The 19509-nt window shown below is 49.9% G+C and overlaps 1 protein-coding gene across 4 annotated transcripts in view; it reads right to left on the bottom strand.

Annotated features, from left to right (window-relative positions):
* tcf7l2 (transcription factor 7 like 2) overlaps window positions 1-18399 on the bottom strand; it is a 90327-nt gene extending 71928 nt beyond the window's left edge. For all 4 annotated transcript variants that reach the window (XM_084456611.1, XM_084456612.1, XM_084456614.1 and 1 more), the window contains exons 1-3: window positions 18140-18399; window positions 17906-17972; window positions 17625-17749 (exon numbers count right to left, since the gene is read on the bottom strand). In XM_084456611.1, the coding sequence (XP_084312737.1) occupies window positions 17625-17749; window positions 17906-17972; window positions 18140-18328 (381 nt within the window). In that variant the 5' untranslated portion in view covers window positions 18329-18399. The remainder of the gene's footprint in view (window positions 1-17624; window positions 17750-17905; window positions 17973-18139) is intronic.
* Between the last annotated feature and the right edge of the window lie 1110 nt (window positions 18400-19509).

The raw sequence follows: 19509 nt of genomic DNA, 5'->3' as shown, positions 1-19509 counted from the left end.
AGACAGCGGTAGCCTGAGAGGCTACAGTAAAGATCCCCCCCCTCAAGAAGGATGAGAAAACATACATGAAGACATTACTACACCGTCAGGGCCTGAACGCTGCTAGGATCCAAATACGTATGACGTCTTTAAACGTTGCGACTACAATAAGTAACTGAAAAGACATGTTGGAAACAAGACACTGTGTGTAGGAGCACTTTTCTCCAATAAACCCTGGATGGGGATATGAAACGAGACTCTGAAAACAGCAGTTCGCTCTCTGGGGTCCGGCAGCCCCGGAGTGGAACAGACCAGCGCAGACTGACTCCAGACCAGCGCAGACTGACTCCAGACCAGCGCAGACTGACTCCAGACCAGCGCAGACTGACTCCAGACCAGCGCAGACTGACTCCAGACCACAGCAGACTGACTCCAGACCAGCGCAGACTGACTCCAGACCAGCGCAGACCGACTCCAGACCGGCGCAGACTGACTCCAGACCACAACACACTGACTCTAGACCAGCGCAGACCGACTCCAGACCACAACACACTGACTCCAGACCAGCGCAGACTGACTCCAGACCAGCGCGGGGCTGTCAGCGGAGGCCGGCCGTCTCTATTTGGAAGGCGGAGCACCCTGTCATTAGCGTGGAGGCTCGCCCAGTCCCTGTCGCTGGTGCCACCTCACCCCGGCCCTGCCAACCACACTGCGGCGCCGCCAACCAAAACCATAGTAATTAAAAGGGTTATTTTTGTTGGGGATCTTTTTTTTTTCTACCCCCCCAACCCTCCCTCCCCCCCTCGCCGTCGGTCCTGGTGGAAATATCGCAAGACGCTGTCCCAGCCCACACTATTCAGAGGTGTTTTTTTTCAGCCATCCTGTGTTTGTGTGTGTGCGCGTGTTTGTGTTTGTGTGTGTGTTTGTGTGAGTGTGTGTGTGTGTGTGTAATGATGGCATAGCTGTTTCAGTTCTCCCTTTGAACAGGGTGTGTGTTACCACAATGGGGAAACAGAGAATAGGAATACCACACCAACACACATACGCGCACACACACACACACACGGGCGCGCAGACGCACGCTCATTAGCTCTCTCTCCTTGTCTTTAATGTCCTGTTTACGTCACGCGACCAGATCAGGTCTGAAATCCAATTGCGCTCCGTGTCCGGGCCCTGCAGTGGGGGGCAGGTGAGCAGAAGCAGGCTCGGCTCGCGCTGTCGTCTCTGGACCGCCGCCAAGAGAAACTCAACCTCGGGAGTCCAAACAGAACCACGCGTGAACCCAGAGTCAGACCAGACCCCCGCCCCCCCCCCCCCCCCTTCCCCCAACACCGCTTCCAGCCCAGGCACCCCTCCCACCTCCTCCATACACAGACAGACACACACACACACACACACACACTCTCTCTCTCTCCCCAGTTACACCTCCACCACACACACACACACACACACACTCTCTCTTCCCGGTTACACCTCCTCCACACACACACACACACACTCTCTCTCTCTCTCTCCCCGGTTACAGCGCCTGCACACAGCGATCACCCGGAGCTCAGGGCGTCCTGCGGGGCCCCGCCCCCCCGTCAGGCGGAGCGTGGATGGGCGGCGGCCGGCTCCCGGGCCTCACACACCCACGCAGAGGAGATCGGCCCCACTCTGCCACTCCTGCTATCTTGAGCTCCTGGCAAAACCGCTATTACCCCCCCCCCCCCCCCCCCCCCCCTCCCCCCCACCCCACACACACACACACACCCACACACACGCTACTTTCATACAGGATGGCCCAGCCCTGCGTGCGGTTGGCACCTTCCCACCGACGCCACAAGGTCACACGTTTAATTACAGGCAGGAGCGGTAATCTGAGCAGACAGATGGCGCGCAGGCCGCCTCTCAATTACTTTATGCCCAATTGAATCATTACTGATGTTATTTGCTAAATGGTGGCGGACGAAAACACCACAAAACAGGATTTGTACTACAAGTGTGTGTGTGTGGGGGGGGGGGGGGGTGAGGGGGTAAAGCAGATGTTCCTCTCGCCAAGCGACTGTGACGGAGATCAAAAAGGTGTGAAGAAAACACATAGTCTATAATACTATAATCAGCGCCAGTCAAAACAAACCCTTATTTTTTTAAGAGAAAAAAAAAAAACACACACACACACGAAAATAAAAACTAGGGCTCCGTGTTGAACTATCTCAGCTCCCAGCAGGCTGGCCTGGTCAACCACATGACAAGCCCAGTTTAAAAAATAAGAAAGTTTCTGTCTCTTAAAACGAGAGAGAGAGAGAGAGAGAGAGAGAGAGAGGTTTTTGGTTTTATGGGTTCTTCACCAGGAACGTCCGTTTGTCTTCTGCGGGGCGTCGTCCCCTGGCAACCCGGGGTCCAGCGTGCGACCGCTCGCCCCCTCCCTCGCCCGCTCTGCGACCGCTCGCCCTCCCTCGCCCGCGCTGCGACCGCTCGCCCTCCCTCGTCTCTTCCTGCCGACGGCTTCTGTGAACGATTAGAGGTCGGCGCTCCCGACGTCTCCGACCGCAGCGGCCCGAGCGTCTCAACCCCCCCGGGGCAGCCGGACCCCAGAGCGTCTCAACCCCCCGGGGCAGCCGGACCCCAGAGCGTCTCAACCCCCCAGCGCGGCCGGACCCCAGAGCGTCTCAACCCCCCCGGCGGGGCCGGACCCCAGAGCGTCTCAACCCCCCCAGCGGGGCCGGACCCCAGAGCGTCTCAACCCCCCCGGGGCAGCCGGACCCCAGAGCGTCTCAACCCCCCCGGTCCAGCCGGACCCCAGAGCGTCTCAACCCCCCCGGTCCAGCCGGACCCCAGAGTGCGGACGCTGAACGCTGACGGCCGTTAGACCGCCATCAATAAATATGTCAATATGTGTATTGATGGTATCAACAGTGATGTCTGCACACCTACACATCTAATCACTTGCCAATATGGACACCAAAAACATCTGGCCAGTGTCAGTATCCCCTTCAACGCCAACGCCAACGCCAACAAACGCTTGAACTTGGGCCTTTGGTCTCCAAGAGAGATACCAGACTTGGGCTGTATTGTAAGTCCTCCGGCTGATTGGACCGGCTGTTTGGTCGCCGGGCATACATCTTACCCTGATTGGTCTGTTCCCAGGTCGCACCCCGGCTGTCATGTTCAACGGCAGGCCATGCCAGGGAGGGGCGGAGCCTAGACAGGGTGGTGGGACGTCTATAAATCTGGTCAAACTGACACGGGGAGGGGAGGGGGGGGGGCGGGGAACGCCGCAAGATGCGACGCAAACATTTCTCCTCGCAACGAGCACGCCGGCGACTCCCAAAACTACAGTAGTAGCCGTTCGTTCTCAAACGTTAGCTAAGCTTTCGGAGGAGGATATATAACTGGAGATACATGTCCGCCGAGTCGAGTCGTTTTAAGGGCCGGGCCAGGCCCCGTCTGAACCCGTATATAATAGCTGTCAAAAACACGTGTCCCTCCCGCGACCCTAATAAGACTGCCAGCTTCGCACTAACAGGGAACAGTTGCCCCCGGATGGCACGTCCACCGCCCTAATACCATCCTGGCAGCACACACAACGCTCCCGATGAGTTCTGGAGTCCGGGTGAGGAATTCCACCGGCCTATAGAGAGCGGCCAGCAGTTGTTCTCCCAGGAGGCCGTGCGACCGTCTGGGGAGGGGAGGAGGAGGAGGAGGAGGAGGTGGGGGGGGTGGGGGGGGGGCGTCGAGGGGAATGGATGGATATCACCGACCACATGGCTGGCTGAAAAACAGGCGCCTCTCTTCCGTGAAGGATTTGGGAATGCGAGGGTTCGCAAAGCGATCCCACAGGCCCCGGGATGAGGGGTTTGGGGGGGTCACTAGGAACACATATAACATCCCTGGGCCTGATGAGGGGCTCAGAGGAAGAAGGGGTGGGGGGGTGCGGGTGGGGGGGCGATCACTCTCCTGCACATCCACGACGCTTCCCTGTCAGAGCAGCTTTCGGAACGCGGCGTCCGAACCCCCGCTCACGGGTTCTCTAGGGGGCGGAGCAGACGGTGTGTGTGTGTGTGTGTGAGATCACATTTGGGTCAAATCAGCGGGAACATTGCATGAGCAGGGAGTGCAGTGATACATAATGTTTCCTTTAAAACATTGAGACGATGAAAACAACTAATGCTCCATGTCGCCCGAGTCCACTGCTGCTACCCGACCACGGCCCTATAAATACACCCACATCCTTCATAAATCACATTCCAACGCAACCCCACAATATTGAGTAACGGAAGTAGCATCTAGTGCCTGCTAACAGCGCTAAGCTGCCGGACTACAGCAAAGCCCTTCCTGACTGATTCTGCTCCACAAAACCTTCTCCCATAGACAACTCTAGGAGACAGACTCCCATAGACAACACTAGGAGACACAGACCCCCATAGACAACACTAGGAGACACAGACCCCCATAGACAACACTAGGAGACCGACTCCATAGAAACACTAGGAGACAGACTCCCATAGACAACACTAGGAGACACAGACTCCCATAGACAACACTAGGAGACACAGACCCCCATAGACAACACTAGGAGACACAGACCCCCATAGACAACACTAGGAGACCGACTCCCATAGACAACACTAGGAGACAGACTCCCATAGACAACACTAGGAGACAGACTCCCATAGACAACACTAGGAGACAGACTCCCATAGACAACACTAGGAGACAGACTCCCATAGACAACACTAGGAGACACAGACCCCCATAGACAACTCTAGGAGACAGACTCCCATAGACAACACTAGGAGACAGACTCCCATAGACAACACTAGGAGACAGACTCCGCCCCTCCCAGCTGCCGTCCGCCGGGTCACTGGACGTGTCGGTATCCCCCGACGACACCTGTCTCTCTGACGAGTCCCAGCATTCACACCTGCTCTGGTTTCCTGAGGCCGGCGCCGCCTGGAGGTCAGGTGACAAACGCTAACATACAGCCCCTCTGACGGCGCACGCACACACACACACACACACACACACACACACACGTCTGAAAACAAGCACAGAGCAGCACACATCTCGAGAAACCAAGAGACACTTTTAAGTGTGATCTCCGACCACTTAGGAAGACGGCGTTGGGGTGACAGAGGCCACATCTGATATCAAACCACATGTCCCCTTAACCGCCCCCCCCCCCCCCCCCGGAATAAGGAGGCGGAGCTACAGACCACAGCTTCCCCTCGCCACCACTCGCTCCACCACGACCACCAGCTCTGCATACTGACCAGAGCGATTTCCCTCCTCGCCAGACGGTGAGTGTGTGCGGAGCAGAGACCACCGAGTCTAGCAACTTAAACACAGAGACCACCGAGTCTAGCAACTTAAACACAGAGACCACCGAGTCTAGCAACTTAAACACAGAGACCACCGAGTCTAGAACTTAAACACAGAGATTGCCAGAGATTAAAAGACAATCAGCAGCCTGCTTAAAATGTTTTAGTTTTTTAAAGAACTGAACACACACACAGAAAAATAGACTTGAGAGTTTGGAGTCCTAGCGGTTCCAGGACTTCCCGTGGAAAAGCGGGGAGAAGCCCAGACAGGTGAGGCTGCCAGCGGGCGGGGGGACAGGGCCTCTGCGTGCCTCCAGTAAACATCGGCCTCCACGCCGTCATTCTAACTTAATTGTGAACTTCCCCTGAGGTCAGCGGGAGTTTCCAGAGTTGATCTGGGCCAGGGGGTGTAGGCTCGCTATCAACTTGTCCAAAAAAACAAAACTACAGCTGACGAGCGCTCATGTAAAAACGAGACCTCCTCCCACGCTTCACCGTTCGCCGGGCTCCGAGTATTACGAGCCGATTCTTTATTATTATTATTATTATCTGGCCTACTGCTGCTGCCGGAGCGGACGGCGGGTTGGGCGTGGTCGAGGGGTGGACCGGCGGACCGTGCGTGATTGAGAGCTGCGTTCCCCCCGGTGCCCGGCGAACCACAGACGCCACTTCCCGCCTCATTTCCACGGCCGCGCCACCGTTCGCCACAGTGCATCTTTCTGTCGTTTTTCCAGCCCGGGGTCCATTTGTAACGTCTGCTCACACGGCAGGAGAGGGGGGGGGGGGGGGGGGCGCGGAGGGGCTCTGGTCCCATGGAGACTGTTTTGCTAACGACAGCAGCTAAACCCCCCCCCCCCCCAACCTCCTCCTCCTTTCCTCCTCTGACTAATGTGCCCTGACACTCGTACATCACCCGTAAATTGGCCAAATGAATTAACCACGACCCCTGCTCAGCGTTACAGGCTTTAAATGGATTTTCCCTCTCCAGGTCCGCCCAATAATTGCACTTATCCATCTTGTTGTGGCGGCGGGTTTTACGCGCTCGCCAAACACCGCCGCCGCTGCCACTCCCCCTGCTGCGTTTCCCGCTCCAGTGGCCGGAGTGAAGGGGAGGTTTTGTCATCGGATCATAACAGGTAATTCAAACAACAATTAGTTGAGATTGACTCCTCCGTGGTGTCAGCGCCCGGCTCCTGGGAGGACAGAGGCCCTGGTGGAGCGCTTCTGTTTGAGGAGGTGATTTGAGCCTGCCGGTTCTTCCCTATCCATCGTCCTCCAAACCCCAGGCTTCAACCAACAACAACCGGGCCCCTTGGACGTCGACGGGGCCTGTGAGTGTGTGTGCGAGTGTGTGTGTGTGTGAGCGTGTGTGTGAGTCAGAGCACTTCTAGCGCTGTGAACACTAGCGTTGGTGGAGGGGCAGGGGGGGCAGTGTTTGAACAGTAGTGCATTAGACACTCCGGGGCCGGCGGGACGATCCAGCTATGTAAACACAGAGGGACTTCCTTCCCTCCAGTGCTGCCGGCCGGCTCTGAGACCAGCCCAGCGTCGGAGCAGGCCAGCCTAGACCCCGTGGGCAGCAGCTCGCACGCTGGCCCCGCCCCCTCGCAGCGCCGGCCACCTGGCTAGACGCTCCACTTCGGGGAAGCCATCCCCCACGAGCCCGGTAAAGACCCTGACGGTCCTACGGAGATACGAGCCCGGTAAAGACCCTGGTCCTACGGAGATACGAGCCCGGTAAAGACCCTGGTGGTCCTACGGAGATACGAGCCCGGTAAAGACCCTGGTGGTCCTACGGAGATACGAGCCCAGTAAAGACCCTGGTCCTACGGAGATACGAGCCCAGTAAAGACCCTGACGGTCCTACGGAGATACGAGCCCAGTAAAGACCCTGGTCCTACGGAGATACGAGCCCAGTAAAGACCCTGGTGGTCCTACGGAGATACGAGCCCGGTAAAGACCCTGGTCCTACGGAGATACGAGCCCAGTAAAGACCCTGGTGGTCCTACGGAGATACGAGCCCGGTAAAGACCCTGGTGGCCCTACGGAGATACGAGCCCAGTAAAGACCCTGGTCCTACGGAGATACGAGCCCAGTAAAGACCCTGACGGTCCTACGGAGATACGAGCCCAGTAAAGACCCTGGTCCTACGGAGATACGAGCCCAGTAAAGACCCTGGTGGCCCTACGGAGATACGAGCCCAGTAAAGACCCTGGTCCTACGGAGATACGAGCCCGGTAAAGACCCTGGTGGCCCTACGGAGATACGAGCCCAGTAAAGACCCTGGTCCTACGGAGATACGAGCCCGGTAAAGACCCTGGTGGTCCTACGGAGATACGAGCCCAGTAAAGACCCTGGTGGTCCTACGGAGATATGAGCCCAGTAAAGACCCTGGTGGCCCTACGGAGATACGAGCCCAGTAAAGACCCTGGTGGCCCTACGGAGATACGAGCCACGCGGTCGTCAGCAGACCCATCCAACCGTTGGCCGGTTAAATGATTCTTGTTGTTTCGTGTCGTCATAAAGACGCTAGAGGCCGATCACCCGGACAGGTGAGCGAGCTGGCCCGGTCCACGAGGGGTTAAAACTGGAACGTTTCCGTCCTGAAATCTCGCCACTTGACGCCACCTGTTATGACAGAGAGGGTAATTTATCTTTATTGATGTTTGAAAAATGCAAAGCGCGACGGCCGTAAAGATATGGTGGTGGGTGGGGGCGGGGGGGGGGGCAGGGGAGGGCGGGGCGGGGGGGGGTGTAAAGAGCTGGAAGATAAAGAAACCACTCGTTCTAAAGGGCACGGTGGCATGGCGGCGCGTGGTCACATGGTCCAGAGACGCCCGCGCTCGCTAATCAAATCAAATCAAATCAAACTTTATTTGTATAGCGCATTTCATACACAGAGGCAACACAATGCGCTTTACAGAGACCAATGGGGGGGGGGGGGCACAGGTCAAACCCTACGTATTCCAAAGGGAAACAAAAAAACTGTTTCTCCCGCTTCTCACTCACACCGACACAAAGCTGCTCAGTTTTTATTTTACAAACCCAACACGCCAATGTCCGATGTGTTGGGCCAATTCTCTGAAAAAGTCACTCCCATGCACACCTCCTGTTAAAACCACCCAATATATACACACACACCACAATGGGAAAAAAAACATTACTTCCTGTTCCCTGTGGACGTATATATGGGAACGCTATCTGACCTAATAACACGCTGAACCACTCTTCATTATTTCAATCAGGTGTCTCAGGATGGCCACAAAAAAAAGAAACACGACAGAATTGTTTTTCAGGTCAACGGGGCTAAGTTGTCTCTGCTTGTCAGTTAATTTGGATCTCCAACCGCACCGGTCCCCTCCGGGTGACAGGGAAGGCCACTCATCTCACCTCGGGGACACTTGTCCAAACAGACTCTCCATTCACTTTGAGCCCTTGGGAGAGCCAATTGACAATTCACTCAGTGCCAGGAGTCAATTTGTTCACTTTTGGAATTGACCCCAAACACTGCTGTCCCTCGCTGGGTGACAAGAATGCATTAGCATAGGGGAGGCTTTACCACACACACGCACACACGCACGCACACGCACGCACACGCACACAGTGTGTGTAAATGTTATGGAGTCTATGGTTTGCTTATGTGTAAGAGAATTCCATTCCATTCCGGGGCCTGGTCAGTGTCCTGGGAGTGTAGTGCACCGTGTCATGTGGACACGTGACTCATACAATTCACATGAAACATTATCTACTGTACACAATTGACAGCTGTCTTTTTTAAGAGGGGTAATATTCTTGTCAGTGAACAGAGATGTAATCGGTGGTTTAGGAGCTGACAGAGGAGATTCTTTCAGTCTGTTTTCTCCTGCTATTGCTGCACAAACTAAAAAAAAAAACTCACACTGCATATATGCACGTAAAGGGCTTACGTTTTTTTTTTTAGCCTTCTGCATTTTTTTTTTAAATACAGTAATCTCTCCAACATTTTGTTCTAAGTCCTACAATAATCCTGAGATTAGTACAAGAATGTATTTCTGCTGTGGCTCCAGGCCTCGCTCACCTTCCACAGCAGTTATGAATCCGGCACCTTCAGCAGCAAAACAGCACACAATCACCTCATTAGTGCTCTCTCTCTCTCTCTCTCTCTCTCTCTCACACACACACACACACGCTACTCAGAGCTTATCCTGTTGCAATTAAAAGTTTAATTAGAAGATTAAAAATACAAGGACAAGAGTTTTAGCACCTTTCACTTCTCAATTATGTGTTTAGCACACACAAAATGCCCCCTGGTTTCTGAGGGGGGTTTGGAACAGACTGGCTGGTATACAGGAACATTTCACAATACGAATTTGGGCACACAAACTGTGGGGACAGATAGACATAGCTTGACATATACCATATTAGCCAAGCTCTTTAGGAAAAGGACAAACCATTGTGAGTTGTGAATATCTCATACTGAATACAATCGATATAACAGGATAAATTGACTGCAGCTTTTTAGACAGGACTTAACATTGTAATGACAAGAGCTTAGTACCTGTCATTCATATTTCCTTTCATGTTAAAAATAGACTTCGATAGATTTTGTTGACGATGATAAGCAGAGAGAAGGAAGCGTGGTTTTTCGCCCAACATTGCAGATGACTAATACTCACTGTGTCAAATAATAAAACCACCCATCCATGAACAAGATAGTCACTAGATAGTCACTAGAGGTAGTCACTAGAGATTGTCATTAGAGATAGTCACTAGAGATAGTCACTAGAGATAGTCAATAGGGATAGTCAATAGAGATAGTCATTAGAGATAATTAGATATAGTCACTAGAGATAATTAGAGATGGTCACTAGAGATAGTCAATAGGGATATTCACTAGAGATAGTTTCTAGAGATAGTCAATAGGGATAGTCATTAGAGATAGTCATTAGAAATAATTAGATGTAGTCAATAGAGATAATGAGAGATGGTCACTAGAGATAGTCACAAGAGATAATTAGAGATAGTCACTAGAGATAATTACTCTAGTCACTAGAGATAATTAGATATAGTCACTAGAGATAATTAGATTGTCACTAGAGATAATTCGAGATAGTCACTAGAGATAATTCGAGATAATCACTAGAGATAATTAGAGACAGTCACTAGGGATAGTCATTAGATATAATTAGAGACAGTCACTAGAGATAGTCACACTGTTGAACCTTCTAGAGCATTCCACTACAGCTGTTCACTTCACAACGGCACTCTTACTGTAGATATTATCTAGCCTGGCATGATCCTTAAGAGCTGTGATGGCATTATAAAACCACGCACACCCACACACACCAACACACTCTCTCTCACACACACACACACACACACACACACACACACACGCACACAGACTCAAGCGCTCCTATCACTCGTCATAAAAAGGGGTCAGAGGAGCAGCTCTTTTCCCAACAGAGAGCATGTCCGCCCCAGTGCCCTTTGACCCTCCCCAAACACTCTCCAATCCAAACACCAGAAAACCGCCGCCGCATAATTCCTCTGCCGTCACCCAATCCTCTCCAGTGCTTCTAACGGCGGGGACGTCGTGATGAGACGTCACAGGAGCAGGTGGAGGTTAAACATTGAAGGGAAGAAGCCAGATTCATTAAGAGAAAAAAGCCCCACACATCGGCCTGTCCGTCAAGTGTGCCAATAAACTTGCCCCCTGCCCCCCCCCCCCCCCCTCCAACCCTCTTTCTCCGGGTCCCGCTGTTTTGTTTTTTAGGGAGATAAATGTGAGGCCTGGGGCACCATTGTTTGGACATCTAACCAGGAACTGTCGCTGCTCGCAATGCCCCGGCATTAACAGCAATTATGCGCCCTATTCAGCCGGCCTTTGTGCAAACCCTCCCCCACCCCCCCCCTCCCCACCCACACACACACACACACACACACGCACACACACATCGTTGGACGCATTTCCCGCTTTTCTTAACCTCCCCCTGCCTCCCTCCTGTGCATTCTCCGCGTCTCCGCTGGTAAACTCCTCTCGCAGCAGGGAGACTCGGGGCATTATGAACGGCCTCGTAGAAATATGCACACTCAGACAAAAGGGCTGGAGAAAGGCTACACGCCCGCGCGGTTATACCTGAGCTCATTAACGTACAAAATTATCATGATTTGGTGTAAAATCGCAGCATACGCATGAAACAGAAGATGAACAACTCAAATGAACGAGTCACCGACAATAGTCCAAAACTATTACAGCATTCCAGTCAGTTCAGCCGATAAACTACGTCATCTGACGTGTTTTTACATACAATTGTTTTTCACCACGAAATGTAGCACTCTAAAAAAAAAAATATCACGAAACGGACAAGCTGCTACCGTCGCTCTGTAGCTTTGTACTCGCTGCTCTGTCATGGACCCGGTGTAAAAAAAATAAATGAATAAATAAATCAAATGTAACCGGGATGTTGAGTTGAAATAAAGATCCCAGAGATGTTGCCCTTCTGAGGAGACTTCCTGCCCGCTACGCCGGGGGAGGTCTGACGCTCACGCTGCCGCCCCGCAAACATGGCCGTCCGTATCCAGGGAACGCACAGCAGAGATGAATGAAACCAAACTACACACGGCCCAATGCAGGAACTACACCTCCGCCAACACACAGTACAGAACCTCCACGCGCTTCACAACCGTCTTCCCAGGTCTGGGGATTAGAACTCAACACACACCAATATCCTTTAGATTCCATGCACGTAAATGTATGTGCGTGTGCACATATGGTCTATACATGCAAAGAAACACACACACACACACTCTCTCTCTCTCTCTCACACACACACACACACACACACAGGAGGAATAATCTGATTTCCATGTTTCAGGGAGCCTCGAGCCCCACGGACCAGAAGAAGAGCTATCCTATATTTAACAGATGACAAATGTTGCAATCCAGATGTACAGTGCGATCTTTGTGTTGAGCTCTATGGAAATGCATGGGAGACAGAATGGTGTGTGTGTGTGTGGGGGGGGGGGGATGGGGGGCGGGGGGGTCTGCATGTGGGGGGGCCACCAGTGCACAGCTGCTTAGCCAATGCTGGGTTTTTTTTGAGAGAGAGAGAGAGAGAGAGAGAGAGAGAGCAAGAGAGAGAGAATAGCACACAGCACTGGGGCCCAGTGATCGGCCTCTGGAAGCTTGGGGTGGTGGGTGAGGAGAAAGTACATTTCAACCAGTTTCACCAGTAATAGTTCTATAGATTGTTTTTGTCTGTATAAAGAAAAAATGTCTCCTTCTATAAAAGAATATTTGAATCATATTAACATGCCCTCAAAACATCACACAGTTTGGAACTACACGTCAGATTAGCAGTCCTGCTTCACAAAATACAACTGAACAGATAGGTTTGATAGTTTTGTAGTTAGAAGGCTACAAAAAAACAAGGGTTGTATGTGTAGTTGAACGCCAGCTAAAACCTAACTCAGCTAGCAGGGCCACTGGGGAGCTAGCTACTCCCTTCACAGTATTTAAAAACCTCATTAAAAACACGCCCACAAATGTGTTGGACTGAGTTTTTTTTCCGTTTTTTTTTGCCTGTGTGTTGTTTCAAACGGAATGACAGAGAGGTTTTCATACGTGTTCACACAGCCCAGCCCAGCACGCCCTGCCAACATCATCAGCATAAGACAATTAAGCCCTGCTAGAGAGAAGGGGAAAAAAAATCTCAGTAAATATTTACAGCGCAAATCTTTTCCATTCATTCACCAGGCGCTAACAAAACCTTACTGTACTCTCTCCTCTCTCTCTTTCTCTCTCTACCCCCCCCCCCACCCCTTCTCTCTACATCTGCGATTCATTGACTTTACAATTTACCACATGTCGAGATGGGAGAGGTCGAGCCTCCATCTGAATCACGGCACAAATATGCGAGTGATTTATTGTCTTAAAAACCCCGGGCCGATTTAGTGCAACTCCACTTTCCTGAGCATTACTCCTATTGGCAGACCATGAACAATTACAGTTCGGACTAATTAAGCTCTGGGAATGTGCTGTGTGCCACTAATGTTTAGCAGACCCCAATTTTAGTTTAATGGTGCCAAACTTTGCTCCCCCAACTTAACTCCCTCAAATCCAAAACAGATTGCACTTTTTATGGGTGTTTATCGAGCTAAAGAAAAAATAAGGTCTTTTTTCTTTCCCTTGCATGGGATGAGAGAAACAGAGGAGAAGAGAGAGAGAGAGAATGAGCGAGCAGAGGGAAAGCAGAGCGAGGGAAGGATGGAGAGAGAGAGAGAGAGAGTGGGTCCGGCTTCTGCCGTACTCTGTAAACAACCGTGATTTGCAAGACAAAAGGAGTGCAACCTCCTAAATAAATTCAGACTGCATTCTGTGGCGAGAGGCAAAAGATGTGGGTGCGCAGAGCCACAGACCCCCTGTGGATTGCAATTAGGCCCCATTAACATGTAAAGCCAATTTGATAAGGTACGGGGTCTATCCCTTAAATCCGCATTAAACTATATCTCTGCTCACCTCGCAGGGGCCAGCTATTCAGGGCAGCATTGGGAGAACGTAATCCATATGATATACCATTGTTATGCGTATGCTGCTAACAGGTTTAAAAAGATACTGTCTGTGTCAATTATAAAATATAAGCCATTCCTGAGGCACAAAGGAGCTAACGTTACATTCAGGTTGGCGGACAATTACAACTGCTAAATAGGATGTTCAATCCATTAATCGTCCCACAAAACCACCCATCCCTCAAAAATATGTTTAAAAAAAAAATGGTACCAGTCACTGACTTTTTATGAAAGTGCTATATTTTTTTTAATAGGTGGGTCCAACACAATAGGGCAGATACGGGTGCAACAAAACAACTGACACAAAGAGAGAAATGGAGTAAAAAGCTTTTGTTTCAACCACACAAAACCTCTCGCCGGGCTTGTTGTGGATGCGCCACGGGTTTCGGGATCATCTTTTTTTCCCATTTTAAATAGAGCAGTGCATGCTGGGTATTGCGTTGTCTCCCTTTTTTTTGTTCTTTTTTAAACTACTGGTAATTATACGTCGAAACCCAAAACCACTGCCAAGAGTCTGCAGGCCCCAGGAATTATGGGACCAGGGGTGGCGTCAAATATCTTAACATTCATAAGTCCGAGAGGCAGTAAACAAAGCCACTGGATTTACGGCCCCAATGCCCCAATGCCAGAGAGCTGCACACCCTGGCTCTCCCTCACCCTCTCCCTCCCTCCTTCCCCTCTCTCTCTCTCCCTCTCTCTCCCGACCTGCTGAGGTGTGATGTTAGCCTGTAGCGCCGGAGTTAACCAGTCGCCTTTTCGGCAAGCCCCGCGTTACCATTAGCACTGGCAATAGACAGACCTGAGAACGATGGAGATGGAGAGAGACAGGGAGAGAGAGACAGAAAGAGAGAGACAGAGAGAGAGAGAGAGAGAGAGAGAGGTGGGGGGGGGGGGGGGGCGGGGGGGAGATGCAAGAGACGGCAGTCAGCACCCGGGGTGCGCTGGCCAGGCCACTTCACCGATTCAACCTGCTCCAACTGATCCAGGGAGCCTTTGTGTGCGGTTTAGGGAGGGGGGTGAGGGGGTGGGGGGGGGGGGGGGGCAGAGGGAGGAGAGGAGGGCAGGGAGGCTGACACCCCGGCCACCACGTCATGTCAAATTGCTAAATGATACCAAATTGTGAGGCTCTTTGGACTAAGGTGGCTGTTAAAACAAACTCTGGCTCATTATAGCCCTCTGAGGTCAGACAAATTATAGTAACCTCCACACGCATGTTTATATACAACAAAAAATATTTAAAGACCAAAAAGGCGTGCCAAAACTCAAAAAGAGGAAAATGAAATGTTGATGGAGTCAGCTGATAATTTAGACGTTGGGGAAAATTCAGAGAGCACAAAGAAAAAGGTTCGGAGGAGAAAACTGCTTCTTCATCAAAGACCCCCAGAACAATAGAAGCACGTAGCCGTTCCTCATCACAACAACCGGACCCCTGGTCACTCTCAGCACCACCACCGCCGGCCCGGCAGCATGACAGCTAATCCATGGACAGGTGAATTATTTATGGCGGGTTTAAGTAATACATTTATGAATACGACCGCCACCAACTTGAACGCCTGGATGACGGGACACGCGGGGTGTGAGAAGCTAGCGCTCCGGAGGTGGGCCGCGTTAGAGCCGGAGGTAAACGCTCACATGTCTGAAAGACACAGAGGGGCCGGGCAGTCCTCGCTCTGCATGTACTGGATATATCCAAAAATAAAGGTTTACATTAAGAACAAGAGTGTTGTGAGGCCTCGCATTTCCAACACTCCGTTGTTACAGTATATAAACCAATTACACAATAAATACAGCACGCTGAGACAATTGTAAAATGTAATGTTTTGCAGTTCCCAGTCCCCCTGGCGTGGAGTGTGGATGGGAGGGACATGAGTGAGGACACGTAGTAGGACAGATCAACGAGGCCCGTGTGAGGAATGCTCCCCGTGTTGAAATGCATCTCTCACACAAACAAAATTCCTGATATCAGATCAAGTTATGTATCCAGTAAAGGACAGCGTTGTGAGAGCGTGAGGCTGCTCTTTCAAGGCATTCTGATCCTTTACACACACACAGCAGCAGGGTGCGTTCGGATCGCCTGACGAGGACATTAAGGGGACACGTACCGGCTCTGGCTTCGTGAACGTACTATAATGAATAGGTTGTATGGAAGAAAAAAAAATAGAAGCCTGGTTCATTTAAACAAGTGTCAGAGAGCATCCCGGGTGCACACAGGTGAACAGACTCACGAGCGTTATAATAAACCACCGATCCTGCATTCTGACCCGTACCACTAAAATGGTTCTAGACTCTACTGAGTACGAGGTGACGAGCAGCATCGACACACAGCAGAACCGGGGGAAATTGAATTTAAATTAGGATACGTCAATAATTCAGTCGATAATTCAGTAAGCTCTGAACGCTGACATAATATTCACAATAGTGCTCCTGTGTGTTAGGCTCTGTCATCCGTTCCCCAGATCAAAGAGACACTAAAGTGAGAGACACTAAAGGAGAGTACAACACATCACATATGTGTTTATTTCCCAGGTGTCAGCGGTGCTGTAAACTGAGCAAAACAGATATGTGTTCCAGCACAGAGGCGTGTGAGGGGGAACTACAACTTCTTCTATAACGCCCGGTCGCTGCCTTCACCTTGTGAAGCGATGCAGACGGGTTTGAAGCTATGACTCCTGACTGCAACCGTTTAAAAGAAAAAGAAAAAAAACACACATGGTTTGGAAAATGCTGCTGCTTAAGTGTTATAAAGTCTTGCTGTTGCCCAGTGGGACTGATGAGGGGGTGAGTAAACAAGAACGTACGCATAATTACAGCAGAGCTGATAGCCTCTGATAAATAACATGAATTAATTTATAAATAGGGTGATTAAGTCATGCCAAGCTGAAGTGATAATGTAAGCATGCATTAGTATCGTATTAGTATAGTATTAGTATAGTAGCTACTGTACACAGCAGCATGTATAAATGCAACAATATTGCCACTCCACAGACAAATAAGAAAAAATATAAAATGTTTACAGGTAAATGTTTTTTGGGTTCAACATTTACACGTGCTCATAATGAGAGCCACTGCCAAAGATCTATGACTCATGCACTTTCTACTTAATGTCATACTGTTTGACACATGCAAATGGAATTAATATAGGCTACTAATTAACATACTGATTCATGTTTCAGGAAACTACTGTCAGTTCTTCCATATCAATTCTTTAGTTTGGTATCTTTAATTGTGTCACAGATGAATAAAAAGCCTTAGCCAATATAGCCTACTAGAAACCTTTACATGAGTGCGCGCATGCTTTGGTGCGTGGGGGGGAAGGATCAAGGTGGATATGCGAATTAAATTAGATTTTAATAATATAGGCTATATGTAATAATAAACGTTATAATTATGATATTAATAATAATAACACGGTGATTTAAAAATTATGTTGATAATATTTCAAATTATTTGAGCATCCTATGGAAAATAAATAATATCAGAGAACCTGTCATCGTTCACGTGCATATGATCTTGCATACAAAATGTATTTTTAAACCCTACAAGGTGTGGGAGACGCAGTATGAGTGCTCCAGCTGACACGCTCAGCACCGTGCCTGACTAACACTCGGGCAAAGACGGCGCTGCAAGCGGCATGCGTGCCACCGTACAGTTCAGAAGAAGTTGCGAAACTTCTGTCTAAGCTACATTTTACCAGGCAAACATACCTATGCTGGAGGACAAGGCGCGTACGGCTGTACTTGGATTGTGTTTCTCTGTTCATGTGTGCACATAGGTATAAATAAACGAACTTACTGTGCGTGCAGTTGGAGAAAGAGATCCATTCGGAAGGTACGGGCTTGTAAGATCGGGGATCATTATAAATGGATATCCCGGGTACGGTGGGCTCTTGAACAACCCTCCATCTTGCCTTTTCGCAGCTAACATGGCGGGGGAAAAGAAGAAAACTTTTATAAGTCCCTTTAAAACTTTTAATGCATTTGAGAATCCAGATGAAAGCCCCTTGGCACCCTCAGAGGCTGCCATTCTGTACAAATCTAAGAGACAAGACCGTGAACAAAAAAGCAGAAACTCACCCTCTTCTAAACTTTCCCTGGTTTTGTCTCTGAAAGTTTCAGATCTAGGCGGAGGCCGTCTTTCCGCCTTGAAATGCAATGAAACACAGGGATTGCATTAAAGACAGTAAGACCAGGGGGAATGAGAACTTTTCAACATCACGGTTTCACTGCATATTTTGCGCCCAAGTAGGCGAAATGGTTCGGAAACTAGGCAACAGAGTGGACAATCGATTACGATTATTTGTCACTTACCTCCGAATCCGAAGAGCTGTTTTGATTCGTTTCTGATTCATTTACAAGAGAAGATTTGACATCTGCTAAATCCCTTTCTGCCGAAGAGTTCTCCGAAATTTTTTCCTCCTGTTCCCCCTCGTCTTTGAAGGAAATCATTTCATCGTTCGCACCCAAATCGTCCCCTCCACCGCCGTTGAGCTGCGGCATTTTCCCGAGCAATTTTGGGGGGCAAAAACACAAAGTTTTAAACCCTTGATCTTGGTGATCTAGAATCCGAGTTTAAGTTTAGGGTCTGTATTGGCGTTTTCCAAGCACTGGCGGTTAGTACAAACTAAAAAGAGGGGAATCTTGGCAGAAAAAGAAGCCGGAGATGGAGCTGAGCCGCTCGGATTGAGTGAGTTGAAGTTGGTCGGAGTGGTTTTCAGTTCAAAGGCGGCGCTGATTGACAGATAGAGAGGGATGGAAATAGAGAGAGTCTGGATTCAGGATTATTGACAGGGAGAAACACACAAGAAACTAATGAGATTCAAACAGGGAGGGACTTGAAGTGACGTTTCATAAATAGGAAAAAAAAAAGAGTGGAGGAAGCCGGCGGACGAGTGTGGCGTGAACACAGCGCGGAGGGAAGCAGTTTGGGAGCCGACAGAGAAGCGCCCCTGTTTGCTTTGTGCTGGAAAAGCAAAATAGGCGGAAGATAGGAGTTACTGTAGATGCGGATTAAACATATGGGCGGTCTCCCGCTGGAGGCGACCAGCGGACACTTCCTTCTGCTTTCTTTTGGTTTAAAGTAGCTTTTTCGATAAATCGTGGAATTGGAGGTGGGGTGGGGGTTATATAGGCTGCATGTTTCCAGAATAAAATGTTATTAAAATATAACCTATTTTAAAAAGCAGCGTTTCAACATGCAATCAAACACATTTCACAGAGTTAATAACCATCATATGACCACCATAAACTACGCTTAATTGTTAGGCTAAATAATAATAAATAAATAAATAAATAAATACAAATAATAAAAAAGGAATGAGTGCAGATGTCCAAGGGAAATGTTATTGAAGGCAAGTAGGCCTATAGATTCAGATGTCACATGTAGGCTACAATGTACAATATGCACACAGTCGTCAAGTCATGTTTCTTATATAATTCAGCCCATGTTAACAAATACGAGCTAAATAATTTGACTTGTCATGTCTGAATGTCATATAAATATCATTATTATCGCTCATCCCCCAACCTGCTCAGATTTAAACGGCTGTAAACGAGGGACTGAGCGCGTGCTCTAGGAGCACTAAGAGAACATGAGACCAGTATAACCTGTATTCATAATGAAAGAGAATATGTAGCCTACCTGGTCGGCATGTGCTGGGCCTCTCTCTCTCTCTGCCTGA

The sequence above is a fragment of the Borostomias antarcticus genome (assembly GCF_949987555.1).
Source record: "Borostomias antarcticus genome assembly, chromosome: 22".
Classification (NCBI taxonomy): domain Eukaryota; kingdom Metazoa; phylum Chordata; class Actinopteri; order Stomiiformes; family Stomiidae; genus Borostomias; species Borostomias antarcticus.
Note: the sequence above shows the minus strand (reverse complement) of the source record. Positions and strands in the feature narration are given on the sequence as shown.